Genomic DNA, 23,239 nt, shown 5'->3' on the forward strand with positions numbered 1-23,239 from the left:
CTTAACACATGGGGAGAGAAGAGCAAAGAAAATAACAATAAAAATAGTCAAAAAGTTTGGACCAAAAACTTACTGAAAGAGGGAAAAAATATTTTTTAGACATTAAATACAACATAGTAATAAATTAAAATCATTAAAAATACACGTAAAATAATAAATTTTTCATAAAAATTACAATAGGAAATACTCATGCCTTTATGGAATTCAGATTTGGTTTATTCTATTTTTACTTTTATTAATGAGTTAGATCAGTAGTTTTCAAAGTGTGGTCCCAGACCAGCTGCACCAGTATCATATGGGCACTTATTAGAAATGAATATTACTGGAGCCATCCCAGGCCTTCTGATTCAGAAGCTCTAAGCAGGGAGCCAGCAAACTGTTTTAACAAGCCCACCAGCTGATTCTGAAGTCCACTGAAGTTTGAGAACAATTGGGTTAGATCAAAATAATTGGCTATTTCTGGAATGCTCACGACCTTGGTATGAAAAATGTCAAATTACAAAAGAAAGAAGTGAAATTTAAGTTGCATTAGTCATAATGAAAAACTCCCTTTCCCCTTCCAAAGTCCCTATTAATTACTAATACCTACACTTTTGCTATATCTTGAACACATTAAATAAACACAACCACTAGAGGTATTTACTGAAACAGAATGTAGTTATAATCTATGGCCAAGACTGCCTCCAGAGTCAAATGGCATCACCAGGAATATCTATCTGATGACAGCCCTTCCCAGTTAACAAGTGTTAAAAGTCAATGGGTTTAGTAAGTTTTTGACGTACCCAACAAGGTAGATACTTTACAATAGGAAAATTGTTTGCTCAGATTTGGAGTGAAGATAGAATTCTTAATGGGGAACCCAGGCAGAAAAGTTAGTAAAATACTAAATATATCTGTTAATATGAAAGTACAAACTTTAAAAATAGATCTGTATATTTTATAGAATTACTATACTTTCAGTAAGCTGTTGAAAGTCCCTTATTTCTATAAAAATCAAAGCAATAAATTCCAAGTCCAGGGCTGGAAATCAGCTTAAGTAATTTAGAGAATGGTCACTGGAACTGGGTAGACCTGATTCTAATTCCAGCTGCTACTAACAGTGGCACACAGTTTTGCCTCCTTAAACCTTTGTTTGCCCATTTTCAGTAGAGTAATACTACAACTCATTTCATAAGATTGTTGCAAGGATTATGATTTAATCTACATAGAAGCACTGAACCAGGTCCAACATATGAATAGTGCTCGAAAATAGTAGGTAGTTTAACAATTATTACTGCCCAGATAACTATTATGCTTTCTTTTACTGTAATTGATGATTATACTTGTTACAATGTTTTCCCCTTTGACCTTTGCTTTTAGGAATTTCTAAATTAAGTTTTAAGTTCAACTGCAAAAACTCCTTCAGCCTAGTTTTTTTTTAACATGATTTTTCTCCCTCCCCATTTCCAATCCCCCTTTCTCCATCTGGACCTTATCTTTTCTCTCTTGTTTTAACAGTTTTTGGTCTTGTTTTGAGCCACCTTGAAGTCATTTTTAGAAGTATGCAGAACACAAATAAACTGATAATAAAGTGTCAGATGATTGACAGATAGACAATCCCAATACCAAATTCATAGCTAGCCATAATGTTTTAGGCTACAAAGCAAATACACACTTTAACTTGAAATAACCAAATCATTCAAAAGATAAAAACATGTTTAAAAAACTTTGATATTCCTCTTTAAACATCAAAATGATTATTTTTAAAAACTATCTTTAGCCTTGGAAAGTAAAAGTATAAAGTGTTAATCACCCAGACAACAGAAATCGCATGTGTATTCTCAATCCCTACTGAAAACAGCATTGTAATCAGTGTGTCAAATTTATAATGGAAAATATTTGGACTCTCCTATTAATCACAGAAAAGGATTCTCTTCCTTACCACACAGAGGTCAGCCAGGCCAATGGGCAACCTAGTACCCTCCTAGAAAACATACTCTGAATGACCTTATCCAATGGGTCACAGGTGTCATTTTATGCCTGAGACTCAGCGGAACAGGTACTGTTTCCAAAGCCTGCTTCCAGACCTTTTCAGCCCAAAACATGCAATGCAAAAAAACGGAACAGGCATAATTGTAAAAGCTGAAACATTAGCTATGAAATTGATCACCTAGAATGAAATTCGGATCACCCAGACTATCAGATCCTTTTAGAAAACCGTACAGGAACTCTTGCCTTTCTCATCTTCAGTCAGTTCCCCTACCAAAAGAATGACATGGTGTGTATCTGTGAAGTTAAGAAGGGTGTACTCACTGCCAGCTGTCATCACTTCATGTTCCCGTTCTTCCTCGTCATCCTCTGGCTCTGGATGTCCATCTTCCCGGTCACGCTCAGCCTGTTCCTCCATTTCAGCTTCTTCATCAATCGTCCGGGTGAATGAATGCTCTTGAGGGTCAATATCTGCAGAATCTTGGTTTTCTGATATCTTAAAGAAATGATCAGAGTTACACTGAATATAGTCTTCCAAAACTCTGAAAAACTTCATTAAAACCCTTGACTTTTTATCATGGAAAATACTGCTTAATACCAATTATAAAACATGAATTTTACTGTAAAACCATAGAAGATGCACTGGATAAATTTCAAAAGATTAGAACATATGTACACAAAATATACACACCTATATATGCTCTCTACTCAATATTTTGATTAAAATGTCATGTTATGAACCGATTCACAATTTAAATGCTCTTCAGCTATAAACTCCTACAAAGCTGCAATTTAAACGCTGAGTATGACACCAAGCATAAAAGGTAAAGAAAATGAATTTTGACTCCATTCAATCTCCCTCAAGTAGTGTATGTTATTATTCTAAATAAATACTTAATAATTTGAATTTAAAGTGTCATTTTTTAATATCTTTTTTGGTGAGAACATTTAAGTTCTACCCTCTTAGCAAGTTTCAGTTATACAAACAGTACTATTTCTAATTTTTTTCTTTTCTTTGCCCCTGAAGAAACCAAAAATTAGAAATCTGGCAAGGACAGTGTTAATTTTATTTCTCACAGTTACGCTACCTAGAGGTCATCCAGAGGAAAGAGTCCTTACAACAGGTGCTGAGAGAATCATAAATACCATACCAGTGTATCATTTCCCCCACAAATTTTAGTATAGAGCACAAGTGAAAAATTTTAATGATATCTTCAGATGCATAATAAAAATTTTTTGGTTCCTGAAACTTAAGTATTTCACAGAGATGGTGATACTGAGAAGTCAGTCAGACTCATATAACAAGTAAGTCATTTAGCCCCATATGTGAATTTCAAATTTGAGCCTCAACAAAATTGCAAATAGATTTCATGGATTTTCAAAGTCACTAATAAACAGATCCACAAATATTAAATCAGTACGTGCCAAAAGAATAATACAAATGTAGATATGGAGTTTGGTCTTTAAATATCTAAGATCTAATTACCAGTGTGCAAAGCATCTAATGTATGAAGTTTACAAGAAAACATTTCTGAAGGTGAGATATTAACCAGGCTTATACTTATAGGATCATATTATTAGGATTACCAAGCACTTTAGAAATCAACTCATTTTTGTTGCAAGAATTACTTCTGAAACATTCTTAATAAAATATTTGAATCTTTACCTCCAGTAGTGGACAACTTTGATCTTTAGAAGGCTTTTTCCTTATATTCAGTTAATATATTCCTTATATTCAGCTTCTATATTTAATCATTAGAAGGCTTTTTTTCTGTATATTCAGCAATGAGTTTCCATTCAATACTACCCTTTGATCCTACCTGTATCCTCTGTAGCAACAAGGAACAAATTTCCTCTCCTACATGGATGCTCTTAGAATATTTTTAAGGCAGCTATCGTGTGACTCCCCTTTGTTTTCACATCTTTAAGCTAAATATTTTTGACACTTTCTAGTTCTTGCATAAGATAATTTTCAGACCTTTCACCAATCCAAGGTAGTCTGTTAATTTCCCACATAAATTATGGCACCCTAAATTAAATAGGATAATCCAAATGTTGATCAGCATAATAAACAATATTTCATATGATCTGGACAGTTCAATTTGTCATTATTCAACAGCCTAACAACACACAAACTTTCTTAGTAGCCATATAATATTTGATAAATGTGGGGTTAAACAAACCCCAAATCTTTACTCATCCATTTGTTTCACTAGAAAAAGAACTAAGTACTTGACATTTATTGAACATCTGCAATAGTCACGGCACACTTTTTTTCTTCACATAAACCAATATGGAACTCTCTCTCACAGCTTGGAGAAAAACATAGCAATTAACTGATTTCCAACTTTACCCATCTGTCTCGTGATGATGACCTGGTCTGAATAAGTTCAAGGTTCTTGCAAGCAAGTAAACGACTTCGAACTTTGTACACACAACGGTATACCTCTGATAAGCTTTTACCAGGTTGATATCTAAATAAAGAACAAAAATAGAAAAGTTACCTAATTTCTAACATCATGAGAGCAAATATTTGTCTGAGGATAGTTTTAAGTTACTTGCCGGCTTTCTCCACATGCTTGACTAAGTAAATTTGTGTGTTTCAGAAGAGCTGCAAGAACAAATCTAGACACAGTGTCCAAGAGTGACTCATTACTTAAAGTTGCACTGTCCCAATCTGAAAATAAAAATGATGCATTGACATTTAAAAAGGTTCAGAAAACAGTTCAGAGATAACTTTAATAGCCTTAGTAATCCAACACTGGAATTTTATCATTTTCCTGAACAGTTATTTAACAAAGGTACCTAGTAGATCCCAAATACTATTGTTCCATATGCTAGGGACACAGTGGTGAGCAAAACTAAGTCCCTGATCTCTAGTTTATATTCTCATTGGGGGGAAGAAATAGATAAAAACAGTAATAAGACAGGTAAGTGCTATGGAGAGACATAAAGCAAGGTAAGGAGAACAGGGAGTATTGTACAGCATGGGATTATTATTTTATATAGGCTGGTTTGGGAAGTTTCCTGGTAAGGCTATAGTTGAGCAGAGATCTGAATGAAGTAAGGGAAGAAGCTACATAGAAATAGGGAGGCCCTGAGGTGGGTTCAAGAAGGCCAGTGTGGCTGGAGCAAAGTGTGTATGCATGAGAGGGACAGAAAAACCTTAGAAAGCTGGCTGGGGATCAGAACACAAGTTCTTTAGATTTTGCTCTGAGGGAAATGGGAAGCATCATGAGAAGGCTTTGAACAGGGAAATGACATGATCTGACTTGTGTCTGGAAAGGCTAACTCTGCCTAGTGACTGGAGAACTTACTATAGGGATAGCAAGAGCAGAAGTAATTATTGCAGTAACTCAGATAAGAAATGATGCTGGCCCATACCTAAGTAGTAGCAGTGGAGGTTGTAAGAAGCAGTCAGATTTCACATGTGTTTTGAAGGTAGAGGTGACAGGATTTGATGATGGATCAGAGGTGAGAATATAAGAGAAGTCAAGGCTGACTATAAATGTATTTAGAATGTGGTTTGCATTTGCTGAAAGAGGACCAGGAAGAACACTTCTAGGGGATAGGGAGCTGTAAACAGGAGTCTGATTTTGAATACTGTATATTAGAGACTTACTAGTGGAGATAGCAAGTGATAGACACATGTGTAAATACCTAGCATTTGAAGCCATAAAAGTAGATATTGTGAATGCATGTACATTTAAGTGGGTAAGAATAAAAATATTTGGACAGAGATGAGTACATGCAATTGAAAACCTAAATAACAGCATTAGATGATGAGAGTTAGGTACCTTCTTTAATTCCATGTTAGCATACCAGTACTTATTTTTAAAACGCAGCACATTCAGTAGATTCCAAATGAGGCTAGTCTACTCCATTTCCAGAATGTCTGTTAGACTGTTATTTTGACAGACTTACCATGTGTAAGGTTTATAAAATACCCTTGGAAAACATTAAACCCCAAATTAACTGTATTTGTACTTAATCCCTTCTTAAAACTCCTATCTCAAGAGATAAAATTTTACGTCTTATTTTCCTGTCACTTCTGTATGCTTAAGTAAAAAGTTAAGTTCCTACTTAACTATTTTATAGGTGAAAAAACTGATAATATAACCTGCCAGATTTTAAGAAAATCTTAATCCCACAGAGAATCTTAAAATGACAGTCTATGTTACATACAAAATCTTTCCACATTAGGTTCTTGAGAGATCATCTGTTCCAAGGGAGTACTTACTATTCTCAGAACTACTATGAATTAAAATCAAACAAGACCCCATTTCAAAGAGGCTAATATTCAATCTAAAAAGCTAACTCAAGTAACATCCTTTATTGCATTTCAAATTTAGCAGGAATTATATCCTCCTATGCTATCTTCAAAGTAATGGGTTCTTTTAAAACACCTTCATTAACGTTATGGTCTTTTCATACCAAGCACAGCTGAATGTTTCCACTATTCAAGTACAAAGTCTAGGCTACAGTATAAAAGCAATTCAGCAAATGGAGCCATACAATGAGTATTTATTCATCTTATGTTTATACCTAGTTTTAAGTTCTTACTGCAATGTAACAAGTGATAATATGATATAAAAAACTTAACTGTACATTCCAAGCAAATGAGGCAAATATGAGAATATCAGAAAATATGACTTAGAAAGTAAACTTCTTTCCTTCACTACCATACTTTTCTACCTCTGGTGAGAGTCAGTACAGAATGAATAAATAAATGAAGATAAACTGAATGACATTAAACTTTCAAAGGTATTATCTTATTGGTTTTTAAAAATATGAATAATGTGTATCTTCCTTCATTTTTATTACGTAAAATAAAAATCAATAAAAGGATGGACAGTGACTGTAAAGGGGTTTATGGGGGGACCTGGTATAGGGGAGAGCCTAGTAAACATAATATTCGTCATGTAAGTGTAGATTAATGATACCAAAAAATAAAAAATAAAAAATAAAAAAGCAGTTCCTGTGTGGAGACCTCCAATGAGTCCTACACAAGGGTATAAAGGGCATATAAAAGTGTAGGCAAAGGGTCTGTTTGCGTCTATACAGAAGATCAAAGCCTAATTGGGCTATCCCGAAAATGAACTAAGATACGATATGAAAGAGAACTTCCAACATCAGCACTCTCTGGAAGACTCATGCCAGAAGATGATCATCAAAAAACCCCAACAAAGATCCACGCACTGCTACAGCTGTAGATGCACTCATCCCACCAGTTCCTGGACTTACCATGGGAATGAGGAAGGAGATATCTAAGCTGGCCTGTGCATACAGTAAAACAACAAATTTGACTGGATCTATACTGTTGGAACTCAACCAAGAATTAGGAGAAGTGCAAATTGTAGCACTCCAAAATCTTACAACTACAGACTATTTACTGTTAAAAGAACATAAGGGATGTGAACATTCCCCAGGAATGGGTTGTTTTAATTTGTCTGATTTCTCTCAGACTGTTCAAGTTCAGTTGGACAATATCCACCATATCATAGATAAGTTTTCACAAATGCCTAAGGTGCCTAACTGGTTTTCTTGGTTTCACTGGAGATGGCTGGTAATTACAGGTATGCTTTGGTTATGTAACTATACTCCTATTATGTTAATGTGTGTGCGCAATTAGTAGTTTAAAACCTATACATGCTGAAGTTACTCTACAAGAAGATATGTCAAAGAAATAATCAATCTTCCCATGTTTTCTTCCGCCTGCTAATTCTATAGCTTTTCTTCTTCCTTCCTAATTACAACCCTTAAATAGAACACGTGCCTCATATCAAATTTACCGAGTATCATAATTCTTCCAAGTGGTAAAGATACCTCAAGACAAATGCCTGGCATAGAAGCCACAGGGCATAAATCTGCAAAGAAGTAAAAAGCTAACCTTTTCAAACAATAAGGCTTCTCTCTCACCTACCAACTTTACATTTCCCTGTATGGCCCCGGAAGATGACTGGTTAGCCAGAGACGGGTAAGATTCCTCAAAGGAGGAACAACCTAAGACAGGCACAGTCGCAGGGGGGCCATCAGGTGAGAAATTGGGGATCAACAGAGGTGAGGCTTAGAACCTCACCCCCCCTGTTCTGAGAGAAATCTTCTGCATATGTGGATGTTTTATTGCCCTGGTCTAGCTTGGATTAACACATAGTCTACAGGCACACACCTGATCATCTACATTTGCTCTCTTACAACACTAAACTATGTTTTCTACCTTTATCTCATATCTACCTACCACTTCAGCATTTTATTAAAAATAATAATAATAAAGAGAGAAATGTAGTATCCACATATAAATCAAGTATAAAAATCAAATGAGTATTCATATTTGAACTGACTGTTTATAGTTCATAATGCATGAGCAAAATCAAAAGTTTCTGTGATGACTGCCCTTGTACTGTTCACCATGTAACTTATTCATTATGTAAGAATTTGTTCTCCATGTAAGAACTGGTTTGTTATGCCTCAGAAGATTGGAGACTGACGAAAATTAGGCTTGGGGTGGATTAATGATTGTGCATTGAGCATTGACTCCCCTATACAGAATTTCATTGTTGTTAACAACCATTTGATCAATAAATATGAGAGATGCCCTCACAAAAAAAAAAAAAAGTACACACTTCCAATTGTAAAATAAATAAGTAACCGGGATGTAATGTATAGCATAAGGAATATAGTCAAAATATTGTAACAACTTGGTATGGTGATAGCTGGTAGCTAGAATTATCATGTATATAAATGTTGAATCACTGTGTTGTACACCTGAAACTAACGTAATACTGTGTGTCAACTACCCTTCAATAAAAAATAATTATCTACAAAAAAAAAAAAAATCAATAAAAGGTGTATGTGTATTTACTTCTACTATTTTTATCAGAGAAGGAAGAAAGTCCAAAGAAATGGGAGTTAAACTATAGATAGGATAAGAAAGAATAACATGGAGAAAAAACAACTAGGGGTATGTGATTCTGAACAATTCAGGCCATTGTTAAAAGGGGAAACATGGGAACTAAAAAGAAATCAGGTATATCCTTTGAAAACTTGTACATAAAGTTAATTTTATTAATTGAATAATATTAGAAATTGAAGTGACACTACATGTTTGCATACCACTTTGCCACAATACTTAATAAGTCCACCTTATTTCAAATTGATACCTTCATCAGCACTCTGAAGTGGGCAAGTGTTTTACAGAAGAGGAAAATAACCAGGCCTAGAACTTAGACTTCTACATACACATCCTTTCAGACCTTACACCGGGGCTTGCAAAAATCATTAAACAGATTCTTATACTAGACCCATTTACATGGCATGGAATCCTTCAGTGAAATGACTGCCTCTGGATTTATTTTTCATATAATTCTCTATTTTCACACAGTAGGTTTGCTTTAAATGGGATACACATATGTTAAAAAAATGCCTTTGCTATTTTCCACTAAGAGAGAACGAAACATTTTTTAAAAGCTATTTGTAAAATACCCTTTTTTATAAAAAAGTAAAAGGATAATCACTATGATTTTTCTACTTACATATATTACATATATATTAGTCAGCATAATGAGCTACCTACATATTTACCCCCTTTATCTGCTTCATCTCACCTTTGCTAACAGCATAGTCCTGCATACTGATCCAAAGGCTTCGCGCAGGCTCTTTTGAACAACCCAATGCCAAGTCTACATAGACAGCAATTTCAGGCCGTAATTTGTAATCAAAAGGCTTCTGTTCTTCATTTCCTGAAAGAGCTACTTCTAATAGGCAACTCATACATTTATCTAAAAAAAAATTATTTAAGTTATCAATTTTAAATCTCATACATTTTGATGCTACAAATAAAATCTTACCACCACATTAGATTAATGCATATGAAATGATACATTTCAAACCACTTTAAGTAGATGCCACAATGGTAAAGTCCTTAAATGTTTCTCAACTGAAGGTAGTGTCACTCCTTCCATCCCTTTCACAAGGATGTGTAACCAATTTTAACACTCTAGGGAGAAGTTCTGGAATTTTGGTAGGCAGGAGCCAGATAAGCATGTGTCCTACACATGTAGCACAGCCTTTTATAACTTGTATAACAACTCTTTTGCTCAAAATGGAATGATATCCGCATTGAGAAACATGGGACCACAGGAAAAGAGACAAGACAAGATTTTTTCTTTTTTCAAGACTTAAGGAAAAATAGTTTAGTGTGATTCAAAAAGATCAAAGATATCATGAACAATTTCTCAATTGATATTTACGTTTGTTTAGGTGGTTCCTAACTTTTCAATGTGACATTGGCACTCAATTCATTTTCCATTTAAAAAACAAAACAATTCTCTAAATGATAGGTTCTTGGGCTAATACCAAAAAATTTACACCATAATTGAATTATCATATATTTATAATTTTACAAAAGGCAAATACCTTTTTCTTAAAATATGCAAGTATTTAAACATAAAATGTAACATTTTAATAGTTTCATGATTTTATAATTTAAAAAACAGAAAAGTAGCATTAAAACTGAAATTGATTGCATTCACACTAAAGGCCAGTTAATTAGTAAAGTAAATATAATAGAAATATGAGGAAGGAAGTAGATATAGACACTTTTGTCCTCAGGAGGACATTTGGGACTATCACAGAGTTAATCACTGATAGCACTGGAACTATCTTCATAATGTTAAGTATCTCTAGAAAAACCATGATTTTACTTTTTTTTTTATACAAATGTGTCATAAGTACCAGTTTAGCATCCATCAGTTATGTCCAAAATCACTTTCTGGTTCATAAACGAAATGATGAATATATACTCCTAACTGGAAAAGGAGGAAAATCCTCAATAGCTCTCCTCATTCCCACTCTCCAATCTGCCAACCCCAAAGCATAATGTGATTATCTGTCTTGGTTTCTATTTTTTGTTTCCCTTTTGGATTGAAATTCTCTTAGTTGAGATTTGTTAGACTTTCCTTCTTGGACACTCTCTGGGTCTCTCTCTCTCTCTTATCAGAGAAACAATGAATGTTAGATCTAGTAAGACAATATAGGCTATCTAATCTAGTTCATTATTTTATGGATCAAAATTAGAGATCCAGACAGATTAAAGGACCAATCTTAGATAAAACAACTAGATCATCTGTTCAGGAACTACAGAAATCCTCAAGTCCAGACTGTCTAAGAACTAGCCTACCAGCAAAGTAGGAAAATGAGGATGAGGCAGGAAAGAGGAACTTCAAAGGCACTGTGAAGAGGAAGAAAAAAATGAGGAATCACACAAAGTAACATCAGCAAGAAAGCAGGACAAGCTGGGAGGAGAAGGGCCTGCTATTTACATCTAAGAGTTGTCTGAAAACTGAGCGCTGATATGTCATGGTAAGTAACATTACAGAGCTTGACATTGTATGAAGCAGTTTTATAATTTCCAGGCCCATGAAACAAAAGATCAAGAATTTTCCTATTTTTATGAGTTAGATGACCTGCCCAAAATGAGCAATAAATAATGACAGAATGGGACCAGACCTACATTTTCCTAATTCAGGGGCTCTTTTCACTACACCATGCTGCAGGATATAGCCGTTTTTCTGAAGGCTCCAAGTTCAGTCTCGGATCCCCTACTCTGCTAATGCTGCACTTGTTTTCTATCAGTTCTCTACTCAGCAAACTCAGAGTAAAAATCTCCAGTGGGGGTACAAACACAAGCATGTCTTTTAAAGGTTGCAGAGAAGAACATTACCTAACTGAGGGGTGTCCATTTCTACACCATCACTAAAAAGCGGTGTTTTCATCCAATATGCAGTGTCCTGTTCCTCTGGAGATACAGGAGAACCCTGAAGCATGCCACCAAGACACCGCCCAATAAGGAGAGCAATTGTTCTTTCCAGATCCACAAGCCACACCCAGGACTGGGCTGGCTGAGGTAACGGCACTCCAGCGGGATCAATCAGTTCTGGCCCTCCTGAAAACAATCATTAGTAATTATGTCTTTAGCTGGTATTCAAGATCCTCAAGCTTTCTCATTTCTATTACACTGCAGTGAGATACTGAAACAATAATTTTACAATGGAAACAAGTTATAACACTTTCTGTATATATTCCCTTTGCTAGACAAATTTGAAATATATTTAGGTAAGTTATACTTTTAAATAAAAGATCCCTTTGTAAAGTTACTAACTTTAAGATAAGCACTAAAACAGTACATAACAAAATTATGCCAATGGGTTCTATTCCTACTTTTCATTATCCAGATCAAATTTTGCCATAACGGTGAGTACTTGAGGCAGCTAATCCCTCCAATATCAACACCAGAGTTGATCCAGTAAAATGACACTCCGTTTTGTTAATGCTTTCAAAGCCTGAATTCAAACTGTCTTGTACTAAGAACCAGATGCATACTTTCTTATTGTATATGTGTTTTTAAAAGCCCTTCACTAAAAAAAAAAACTATACTCAGCCATAAAGGTAAAAACAGGTATCAATGAAATCGTTACAAAAGAACAGAGAAGATGAACAAATCCAAAAACCAGTTATAAAGCTAATGCAGAAAAAAAGATGGCATATACTCAAAAATTAGGAATAAAAAAAGACATGACCACAAATACACTAGAGATTTTTAAAAACCATCAGTGAATATTATAAACAATTTCATGTCAATAAATTTAAAAAACAAAACATTTTCTGGAACAATATCAATTTGCAAATGGGTTGAGAAGAAACAAAAAACTGGAAAAGAACAACAACTAAAGAAAGAAGGTCAACAGCCAGTCTGTCTACAAAAAAAAAAAACACACCAGGACCAGAGAGTTTTATATATAAAGTCTCTCAAGCCTTTAAAAAGACTGAACCCCTATTTTACAAAGTTACTTCAGAGAAAAGGAAAAAAAAAGGGGAGATTCCAAACTGATGCTGTGAGGTTATATAACTGTGGTAGTAAATATAATGCAAGGATAGCATGAAAAAGAAAAATCATAGAAAAATATCAGTTATGAATACAGATGTGGAAAATCCAAAATAAAATGACACCTAACTCATCTAATACAAACAGTGAATCTTAGGAAGTTATATGAAGCTTTAGAAAAGCAAGAGTAAACCTAGAATGGCTCCATATAAAGCGTAATCAATATCCTGATACAGTATTAAGCTTAACACTGACTTCGTCTAAATCCAGTTGTCATAGAACCATACAATGTTAAAGACAGGCCCCCCAAGTAATCCTGTCTGACACCATCTTTCCAGGAGAAGAAACCACTGCTTTAAGAAGTTATAAGTGACTTTCCCAAGATCATACAGTCAAGTTACCAAGAGGGCCAAGACTAAAATCTAGATCTTTTGATGCCTTAGTCCAGGTTTCTTTCCAATAAAACATGTGGCCTCACTTAAACTTAAGATTTTAGTAATGGAACTCCTTTGACAGCCTTAGGATAGATAGACTTCAATGGGAAAACATTTTAATGCTTTCTAAGCTATATTCCCCTGAAGAGAATCACCAACATTTCACAAATTAAGAGTGAATTCAAATGTCATGCCTAAAATCAGAATGCTATTTCCTACAAAGTACCTAAAAAGAAAAACATAGACAGGTTCCCAATTTCTATCTTTAACATTCTATTAGTTATTGACATATCCAGGCAAAACACAAAATATTTTACTGTCAAATAGGAATTTAAAACTAAAAGCTTTGCATTTAAGAACTCTTAAATCAAATCAATCCATTGATTATAAAATGTATAATGCTGCTGACTGAATTATGAAACAAAGCTCCTCTATCTTTCATTTTAAGATATATCCCAATTTCAACCATTTCAAAACCTAAAAGTCTTAAAATCAATGAAATATACTATTCAAACCTGATGACCATACCAAGACTATTCATGACACTGTTGCACATGAGCAATTTCCTCAAGTTTTGCCATCTCAGTTGTCCACTTTAGACTGTAAGCTCTTAGAAGATAACAACCTTATCTTTTTGATTACATAAAACACTCAAATGTCAGATATGATTTACCTGATGCATACAAGAGGAATGACTTTTCTCAAAATCATTATCTGCTCTTTTACTATCTTTACTTACCATGAAGAGGCCACTGTAACTCCTGGTCTTCTAAAAGAGCGGCAGCAGGCAGGAGTCTATTAAGGCAATCAAGAGGTGGCAACAAATCGAGCAGGTAACTCAGTAAAGGCCGAGCCACTGACACGGGCAGTAACAGCAGGGAGTTAACAATCTGGCAGAGCATACTGCCTGCAGCTGAGACGTATATCACATCTGTGAAGGGTAAGAAGTTCAACATGGACTAAATACTTCAAACAAAAACCTAAAAAATACTATTTTAACCCAGAACTAGAGTACATTAATTCAGTAACTTTTTTGAATCCCACCTGGTAACTGGTGTGGTATTAGCTTTTACTCACTTTCAGAAAGTGCCACCAACAGACACTTTGTGGGAAAGCAAAGATATCTTCATGCCAATAAATTCAAGGGATTGTAGTGCTTCCCTTAAAATGCATTATGCATTTGCATTCACAAATTTGTCCTCATTTTTAGGTTTACTCAATAAATATTTTTGGAACAGCATACCAGACACTGCTCTATGTGAAAGGGATATAACCATGAACAAAGACCTACAATTTCTTGTCCTCATGGTGGCTTCATTCCAAGGGAAGCCTTTTGGTTTTTGAAAGTCAAACTTACTTTTTAAAAAATTAAGACCACCTCAAAACATCTTTTTATTATCTGTACTGGTTTTAAATAAACTCTGTTGTAGTATTTCATTGTATTTTGGGGCAGGGAGGACCATTCAGAAATAAGCTTAGCATAAATGGATTAAATTTTAGGTGTCTGTGGAACAACAAGATGGAGGTGTCCAGTAAGCAACGGTTTTAGTTTCTCAGTTTCCTTTTCTCTCTTTTCATGAGGGAACTTCTTCAGAGATGAGTTAGTTTTAGACATACTGAATTTTAGTTGCCTTTGGGACAACCAAGAAAAGACACAAAGTAGGTAACTAGAGAAAGAGTCTAGCTAGATGCAGATATGGTAGTCAGCATACACTAGGTAGTTAAAGACAATGGGACCACATAAGATCATTCAGGGAGAAAAGAGGGTTCAGGGCAAAATTCAGTGTGAAAATTCAGAGTATCCTAATCATGAAAGGGCATGTTCAAGGAGGAAGAGCTCATAGGAACCAACTGAAGAAGAGTGGTCACAGCAATATAATGACAGGACTGTAACTACACAGAAGCTCAGGGAAAAGGAAGCATTTCAAGAAGAAAAGAGCAACACTGGCAAATGCTGAAGAAAGGTATAGAAATAGATTTTTAAAATCTCACTTTATGCCATTTAAAATGAATGTTTTTGGGTATATTTGTCATCCAATGCCTTTAAATTAGGCCTCTGTCATGCCAATTAGCATCTTTTAAGATTAATCAGACCAATCACTATTACCCTCAGCCCCAAATGAAGAACAAAAGGATCTTCAATAGGAATGAGATTCATGATCATTTCTATTCCACTCAGAGGTTTCAGGCTCTTACGGCTTTGGAAAAGCTCAAGACTCTTGCTTTACAACCACCAAGTAAATTTGAAATCCAGTACCAAACACACACCTCTTAATTTTTCTCCAACGCTGCCATTCCAAGGACTTTCTTTGAGCAAATTAGCAGAACGTGAATAAATATCTGTGGCATGAGGCAACAAGAGCTGAAGATGTTTATGAAGCAATGCCACACTGCTTGAGTTCTGAGGGAAAAAAGTTCCTAAATTACTACTTTGAAACAAGGCACAAAAATATCATGGCTTACCCAAATATCTGAGTTTCAAGATCAACATAAAAAGCAAAGAATCACATACCTCACTAATGCTATTGATATGGCAAAATGCCAGCAGCTGTTTCTGTAGTGAACACAGCAGTTCATGAAGATGAGCAGGCTGACTATTCTCCGAAGATGATGTTCCAAGTAGAAATTTATCACTATTCTTTTCTAGTTCTCCAAATGCTTGATCCTGAAATGATACATAAATGTAGGTGATATTTGAAGTGTTTGAAAATGAAGTAATGGCCTATTACAAATGATTCTGATATAAGAAACTGTTGTCTCCTTTCTATCATTATCAATCTTTAAATCATAGCTATTGGATGGTAAGATTTATTAAGCAATTTCTATTTGTTTTTCCATTAGAAAAAAGTAATATGTGTCTCACTACAGAAACTTTGAAAATACAGAAAATAAGAAAAAGGAAAAAAGTACAACCAAAGACAACATATTTCAAAATTTTACTGCTATTGCTTCCTGTGTAAAGATTTTGTTTTCACATGCTTATGAATTTAGAAGAATACAATTCTTAGAAATTAAATTTGCTTCTGCTTGTGGAAGAAATCGGTGGACTAGAACAACATGACAACTAAGTACAATGTGTGATTCTGGATTGGCAGAGGGGGCAGTTTTGCTATAAAAAAACTGGGACAGCTGTGGAAATTTGAATATGGGCTATAAATAAGGTAATAGCTTTGTATCAATATTAAATTTCCTAGCATCTAGAATGCTGACCTTTCCACAGGGTTTTTAATTTACTTTGCCCAGATCCATCAGAGGAATCACTATCTATAGCAACTATAGCCTTACAAAATGTATTTGAATAAGACTTAAAAGTCAAAATAGCTGTAGAATGGATGCTGTGTTAGCAAGCATGAAAACAACATTAACTTAATTGCAAATTTCTATCATAGCTGACTAGGTGCGTTGTCATGAGCAATCATATTTTAAGGAATCTTTTTTTTCTGAGCAGTTGGTCTCAACAGGGTGTCATTAAAATACTCAGTAAACCATGCTGTAAACAGATGAGCTGTCATCAGGCTTTACTGTTCCACTTATAGAGCATAGGCAGAACAGATACAGCATAACCTTTAGGCGTGCTAGGATTTTTGCAGTGGACAATGAGCACTGGCTTCCACTTAAAAGTCACCAGCTACATTAGCCCCTAAGAGAGTCAGCCTGTCCTTTGAAACCAGGCACTGACTTCTGCTCTATAGCTATGCAACTCCTAGATGGCATTTTCTTCCAATAGAACGCTGTTTTGTCTACCTTGTAAATCTGTTGTTCAGTATAGTCACTTCATTAATGCTCTTAGCTAGAGCTTCTGATTAACTTGCTGCCGCTTCTCCATTAGCACTTGCTGCTTCACCTTGTATTTATGCTATAGAGATAGCTTCTTTCCTTAAACCTCATGAGCCAACCTCTGCTAGCTTCAAACTTTTCTTCTGCAGTTTCCTCACCTCTCTCCACTCTCACCAAATTAAAGAGAGTTAGGGCCTTGCTCTGGATTAGATTTAGGCTTACAGGAATGTTGTGGCTAGTTTAATCTTCTACCCAGGCCACTAAAACTCTCCGTATCAGCAATAAGGCTGTTTCACTTTCTTAGCATTCGAGTGTTCACTGGAGTAGCACTTTTAATGTCATTCAAGAACTTTCCCTCTGCATTCACAACTTGGCTAACTGGTCCAAGAGGCCTAGCTTTCAGCCTAACTGGGCTTTTGACATGCCTTCCTCAAGCTTAATCATTTCTAGCTTTTGATTTAGTGAGAGACATGTGACTCTTCACTTAAACACTTAGAGGCCATTATAGGGTTATTAATTGGCCTAATTTCAATATTGTTTTGTCTCGGGGAACAGGGAGGCCTAAGAAGACAAAGAAAGATGGGGGTAATGACTGGTCAGTGGGGCACTCAGAACACACACATTAAGTTCACCACTGTACATGGGCTTGGTTTGTGGTACCCCAAAACAATTATAATAAGTACATCAAAAATAACTGATCACAGATCACCATAACAAATATAGTAATAATGAAAAAGTCTGAAACTTTTATTACCAAAATGTGGCAAAATGAAACATGAAGTGAGCAAATGATGTTGGAAAAATGGTGCTGATAGTCTTGCTCGACACACAAACCTTCAATTTGTAAAAAATGCAGTATCTGTGAAAGTGTGGTAAGACAAGGTATGCCTGTGTTTCAAAATACCTGACATGTTTTCCTCCTTCAGGGAGTGGAGTCTAGAGTTTTACTTATTTCATGTTTAAATGTCAAAATACCTTGACCTGAAGCAATCCCTACCCTCTCCAAAAAAACTCTGAGCTTTATTATTGTTTTTACTATAAAGAAAAAGAGCAACTTACTGTATAAAATCCTAAATTTCTTAACAGAGTCTTCATTAGAATTTCAGCCAGATGGGTGTCTGGATGGCAGCTCTGAGAGCCATAAGGTTGATCTGACAGGTTTCCATAGCCAGTACATACAGAAGACAGGTCAGCAGCATCAGAGGGTGAGCTATACCCAAGTAAGGAAGCTACATGGGTATGATCTTGCAAACTTGTCAGAATTATATCCAGTTGCATTCTCTAAAGAAAAATATTTCCATCAGTGAAATAGGAACATATAGGTAATTAGCTTAAAATGCACCAAAATAGAAAAGAAGATCTCCCAAAAAGACTATACTACTGATGCTAACCCATCCACTTAATATTCTGATAAATAATCCTTTAGGAAGTGTATATGAAAAGAAAAGCTATAGTATTAATTCCACTTGGAAAATGAAACTTGCAATATTTTATTCCATCCTTGATTATAATACCTAAAACTGTAAGCTAAAATTATATGCTCTGCATAATGATTTTAGCACTGTACATAAAGAGGAATAGGACATATCAACAGATAACCCATACTATACATTTTTCCACAGAATTACCAATGAAACTATTTATTCTAATGCTTTAAATAAATCACTTGAAATCTATACTAATACAAAATACTCATTATAAGGCATCTGTGAATATTATAATACCAGTACCACTCTGCTCAAACCTATAATCTACAATCAATTTTTCTACTTGATTAAAATGTATTTATTTTAATGAACATGAGATAATAAAATGGAAAGAAGAAGCATACTCATAGCACCAAATACCTTTCCCAATAGTCATCCTCTTTTACTTGTAAGCATTTTAAACAAAGTTCTGGGCATGAACCAACACTACTGCTGTTGATTTCAACAGTTAATTTCAACTCGGCACATTATAAATAAGCTCAAAGTTCTCTAGTTTGACAGTGCAAGCAATATTGGAAAAGTTAGCCATGATTTTAATAATTAGCCCAAATCATCTATCTAATAAATTATCACTTACTTCACCTTCATTAGAAATCTGGGAACTCCTCCAGCTGAAAACATTTAATACTAGGATTTACCAGACCCATCAAATTAAGTATTATTCCATGAACATAGCAATCAATTAGCTTTATATCCCTTTCAGTCAATTTTTTTGTGTGTGATATTACTGATTTACTTAGATACCATGCAAAGGCTCACCTGTCCTTTAGATAAGCTTTCCCATCTATCAGGTCCTTGGGGTAAAAGAGAATGAAGTAATTCCATACGTTCTCGTAATGGAGGTAATAACATGGTTGCTCCCACTGACAGAGTTTCAATTACCACCTAATATCAAAAAGAAAAATGGATCTATTGGCCTGGTTCTTATCACTGTAACAGAAAAACATGAAAAATAAATCTGCTGACTACTAGGACCATGGACATCTAAAGGAGGCATGTGAAAAAAGAAAGCATGCAAGTCCTTTTTTAGATGTCTTTAAGAAGACTACAGTAAGTATTTGCATTTGCATCTAAACAGCTAATCATTACTCAACAAATATCTAATGTTGAATCTACAGTGTTGGGCCTGATAAGGCTCTCTGCAAAGTGCAGAAATGAATAAGGCAGACAAAAGTCCTGCTTTCATGACCATGTAGTCTAGAGGAAAAGAAGGACCCTTACCAAGTAATTATAACTGTGAAAGGAGTCACACAGAAAAAGTAAAAGGAAGTGTAAACTTATGAGCGCACACACACACACACAAGGGCAAGTAACATGGCCTATGAGCTCACAGAAGGTCTTGCTGAGGATTTGGCGGTTAGGTTAAGAATTAAAAAATGAGCAGGACTTAGCCAAAGGTCCAGGTAGCGAGAGCATAACAAAATAGCTGCATTATCTGAGCCTTCATAACTTCTCTGAGTCATTGCTTCTTTATTAATAAATAAGAGTGTTGGACTACAAAAAAGAAACAAAGACTAAAAGCTCCTATACATTAAAAACATGATAGAAGAAATTTTAAACATCTCAATAGAAGAGATAGAATACAAAATTAAATTACTCATAGAGGGGAAAAAAAGATGGAAAACAGGAAAGAAAATACAAGAAAACTAAGAGGACTAGTCCAGGAATTCTAGTATCCCAATAACAAGGTATTCCAGAGAAAGAGAAAACACAGAAAACAATAAAAAGGGACTCAACAATATACTTCAAGATAATTTCTTTAAACTGAAGACTATGAGTTTCCAAATTAAAAGGGTTCATCTAAGTATACACCACAATGGATAAAATCAGATCCACATCAGTTCACATCTTTTTGAAACAGGAGAACACAAGAGGACAAGTAGAACTTTCTATAGAATCCAAAGACAAAAACCGATTTCCATACAAAAGATCAAAAAACTGAATAGCACTGATTTTCTGAGAAACACCAAAAGATACAAGACAATGACTTCACAATTCTTATGGGAAAATGATTTCCAATTTAGAATTCTATGCCTCAACTATTAATACAGATATTTAATTCACAAACTATTTCAGTATGAGCGTATTCTCAAAAAATCTATTTTCTATCTTCCCTCTCTCAAAAGCTACCACTGGATGTAGAAATCTAGCAGACAACACCTTAACTAAGTGATCAAGGTCAAATCTCCAGTAATAAGACACATCAGTATCATGAATCAATCCCATGATATGATATACTGAGGACACATCACCATTTCTGTGGAATTCTTGCCAAAAATGTACATCCTCAGTCCATTCATGGAAAACAACAGAGAGATATTCAATAAATAATTGCTGAGGACTCATTAAGTGTCCAGGTCATGAAAGACAAGGAAAGAATGAAGAACTGTTATAGAGTGAAGGAGACTAACAAGAAATAACAATTAAATGCAATACAGGATTCTGAATAGAATCCTGCAAAAGAACAAGGAAATTAGTGGAAAACTGATAGAATTTCTAAGGTGTTTAATAATATTAAACCCATGTTAATTTCTTGGTTTTGATCCTGTAATGCAGTTATGTTAAAGACATTAGCAGTAGGAGAAGATGGGTGAGAGATAACCTAAAAACGACTACTTATGCAACTTTTACTTAAGCCTGCAAATGGTTCAAAATAAAGTATTAAAAAAGAAAAAAACCAGCAGCAGTGATTGCTACCAACAGACAAATAACTAGAAGTTCAGGGATAAGGAAAGAGGAACAGAAATAGCCCTAAACAGAAACAGCCCTGTACAGATCCTGTGAGAATCCACCTCTAAGGATTCTCTTAAGACAAACTACCAAGGAGATTCAAGGAATAAATAAAAATTCTAAAGATAATTTTTTAAAGTTTACTTTCCTTGTGTTATTCCAGTACTCTTCAACCTTTTAAAAATATTACATTACCTTGTTCCTGAAAAATATTAAGTCCTCAAAGTTCCCATTCACCCTCAGGTTAATATCCCTTCTATCTGCATTCCAAAGATATCCCTTAGCTGAAAAATCATTGCATTTTTTTTTAATTGACATATAATTCACGTCATAAAATTCACCTTTTGAAAATATAAAATGCAGTAGTTTTTAGTATATTTACAGTGTTATGCAACTATCATCACTATCTAATTTTAGAACATTTTCATCACCCCTGAAAGAAACCCCACATTCCTTAGCAGTCACTCCCATCTCTCCCTCCCTCAAGCTCTGAAAACCAACTCATCTACTTTCTACTTCTATGGATTTGCCTACTCTGCACATATCACATACATGGAATCATACAGTATGTGGTCTTTTGTGTCTGGCTTCTTTCACCTTGCATAATGTTGCCAAGTTTCAGTGATATTGTAGCATGTATCAGTACTTTGTTCCTTTTTATTGCCAAATACTATTACATTGAATAGACATACCACATTTTGTTCATCCATTCATCAGCTGACAGACAACTGCTTATTTCCATTTTTTGGCTATTATGTGTAATACTGCTATGAACATTCATGTACAGTATTGCTGTGGACATGCTTTCAATTCTCCTGGGTATAGCCCAGGATTGCCATGTTATATGGTAACTCTATGTTTAACTATTTAAGGAAATACCTGTTTTCCAAAGCAGCTGCACCATTTTACATTCCTACCAGCAATATATGAGGATTCCAATTTCTCTACATCCTCATCAATGCTTGCTACTGTCAGTCATACTGATTACAGCCATTTACTGTATTTAGTGTAGTTTTTATTTGCATTTCCCTAATGACTAATGATGCTGAACATTTTTTCACATGCTTATTGACCATATGTATGGTCTCTTTGGAGACATGTCTACTCAGATTCTTTGCTCATTTTTTTAAGTGGGTTATTTGCCTATTTTATTAGAGATTAAGAATCCTTTATATATTCTGGAAACCAGAATGATTTAAAAATATTACTCCCATTCTATCAGTTATATTTTAATATTTTTTTGATAATGTCGTTTGAGGCATAAATGTTCTTAATTTTGATGAAGCCCAATTTATCTCTTCCACTTTGGTTACTTTTGCTTTAGGAGTCATATGCAAGAAGCCATTGCCTAATGCAAGGTCAAAGGTGATGGATGAGAGGATGAGCAAAATGTGATATATACATACAAACAACAGATAATTATCCAGCCTTAAAAGGGAAGGAAATTTTGGTATATGCTACAACATGGATGAATCTTAAGGACATTAAGCTAAGTGAAATAAGGCAGTCACAAAAAGACAGTGTATGATTACAGTTACATGGCATTTTACAGTGTCAAAATCATAGGAGACAAAGTAAAATGGTGACTAGGGGCTAAAGGAAGGGGGAATAGGGAGTTATTATTTAATGGGTACAGAATTTCAATATTATAAGATGAAAAGAGTTATGGAGATGGATGGTGGTGATAGTTGCATGACATTATGAATGTATTTAATAACATTGAACTGTACACTTAAAAATGGTTAAGATGGTACATTTTATGTTGTATGTATTTTAACACAATAAAAAATAAAATAAAAAATTACATTGGGTCCTTGTCCTCAGAAATTCACCTTCTAGTGAAAAACATAGACATGTTTATAAACAGACAACTACATACAATGTGATGCAATGAGAACATATATGAGAGAAACCTAACCTACCAGGAGAGCAGGGAATGAAAGGTTTCTCAGAGATGATAT

General features: G+C 34.8%; 1 protein-coding gene across 1 annotated transcript in view; it reads right to left on the minus strand.

Annotated features, from left to right (window-relative positions):
* Nucleotides 1-23,239, minus strand: part of HERC1 (HECT and RLD domain containing E3 ubiquitin protein ligase family member 1) — a 211,431-nt gene that overhangs the window by 103,545 nt on the left and 84,647 nt on the right. Inside the window, exons 13-22 of the mRNA XM_057488876.1 lie at nt 19,308-19,433; nt 18,121-18,342; nt 15,797-15,949; nt 15,553-15,685; nt 14,024-14,215; nt 11,690-11,911; nt 9,573-9,746; nt 4,531-4,645; nt 4,322-4,442; nt 2,293-2,464 (exon numbers count right to left, since the gene is read on the minus strand). Of these exons, the coding sequence (XP_057344859.1) occupies nt 2,293-2,464; nt 4,322-4,442; nt 4,531-4,645; nt 9,573-9,746; nt 11,690-11,911; nt 14,024-14,215; nt 15,553-15,685; nt 15,797-15,949; nt 18,121-18,342; nt 19,308-19,433 (1,630 nt within the window). The remainder of the gene's footprint in view (nt 1-2,292; nt 2,465-4,321; nt 4,443-4,530; nt 4,646-9,572; nt 9,747-11,689; nt 11,912-14,023; nt 14,216-15,552; nt 15,686-15,796; nt 15,950-18,120; nt 18,343-19,307; nt 19,434-23,239) is intronic.

This window comes from Manis pentadactyla, chromosome 11 (genome assembly GCF_030020395.1).
Source record: "Manis pentadactyla isolate mManPen7 chromosome 11, mManPen7.hap1, whole genome shotgun sequence".
Lineage (NCBI taxonomy): Eukaryota > Metazoa > Chordata > Mammalia > Pholidota > Manidae > Manis > Manis pentadactyla.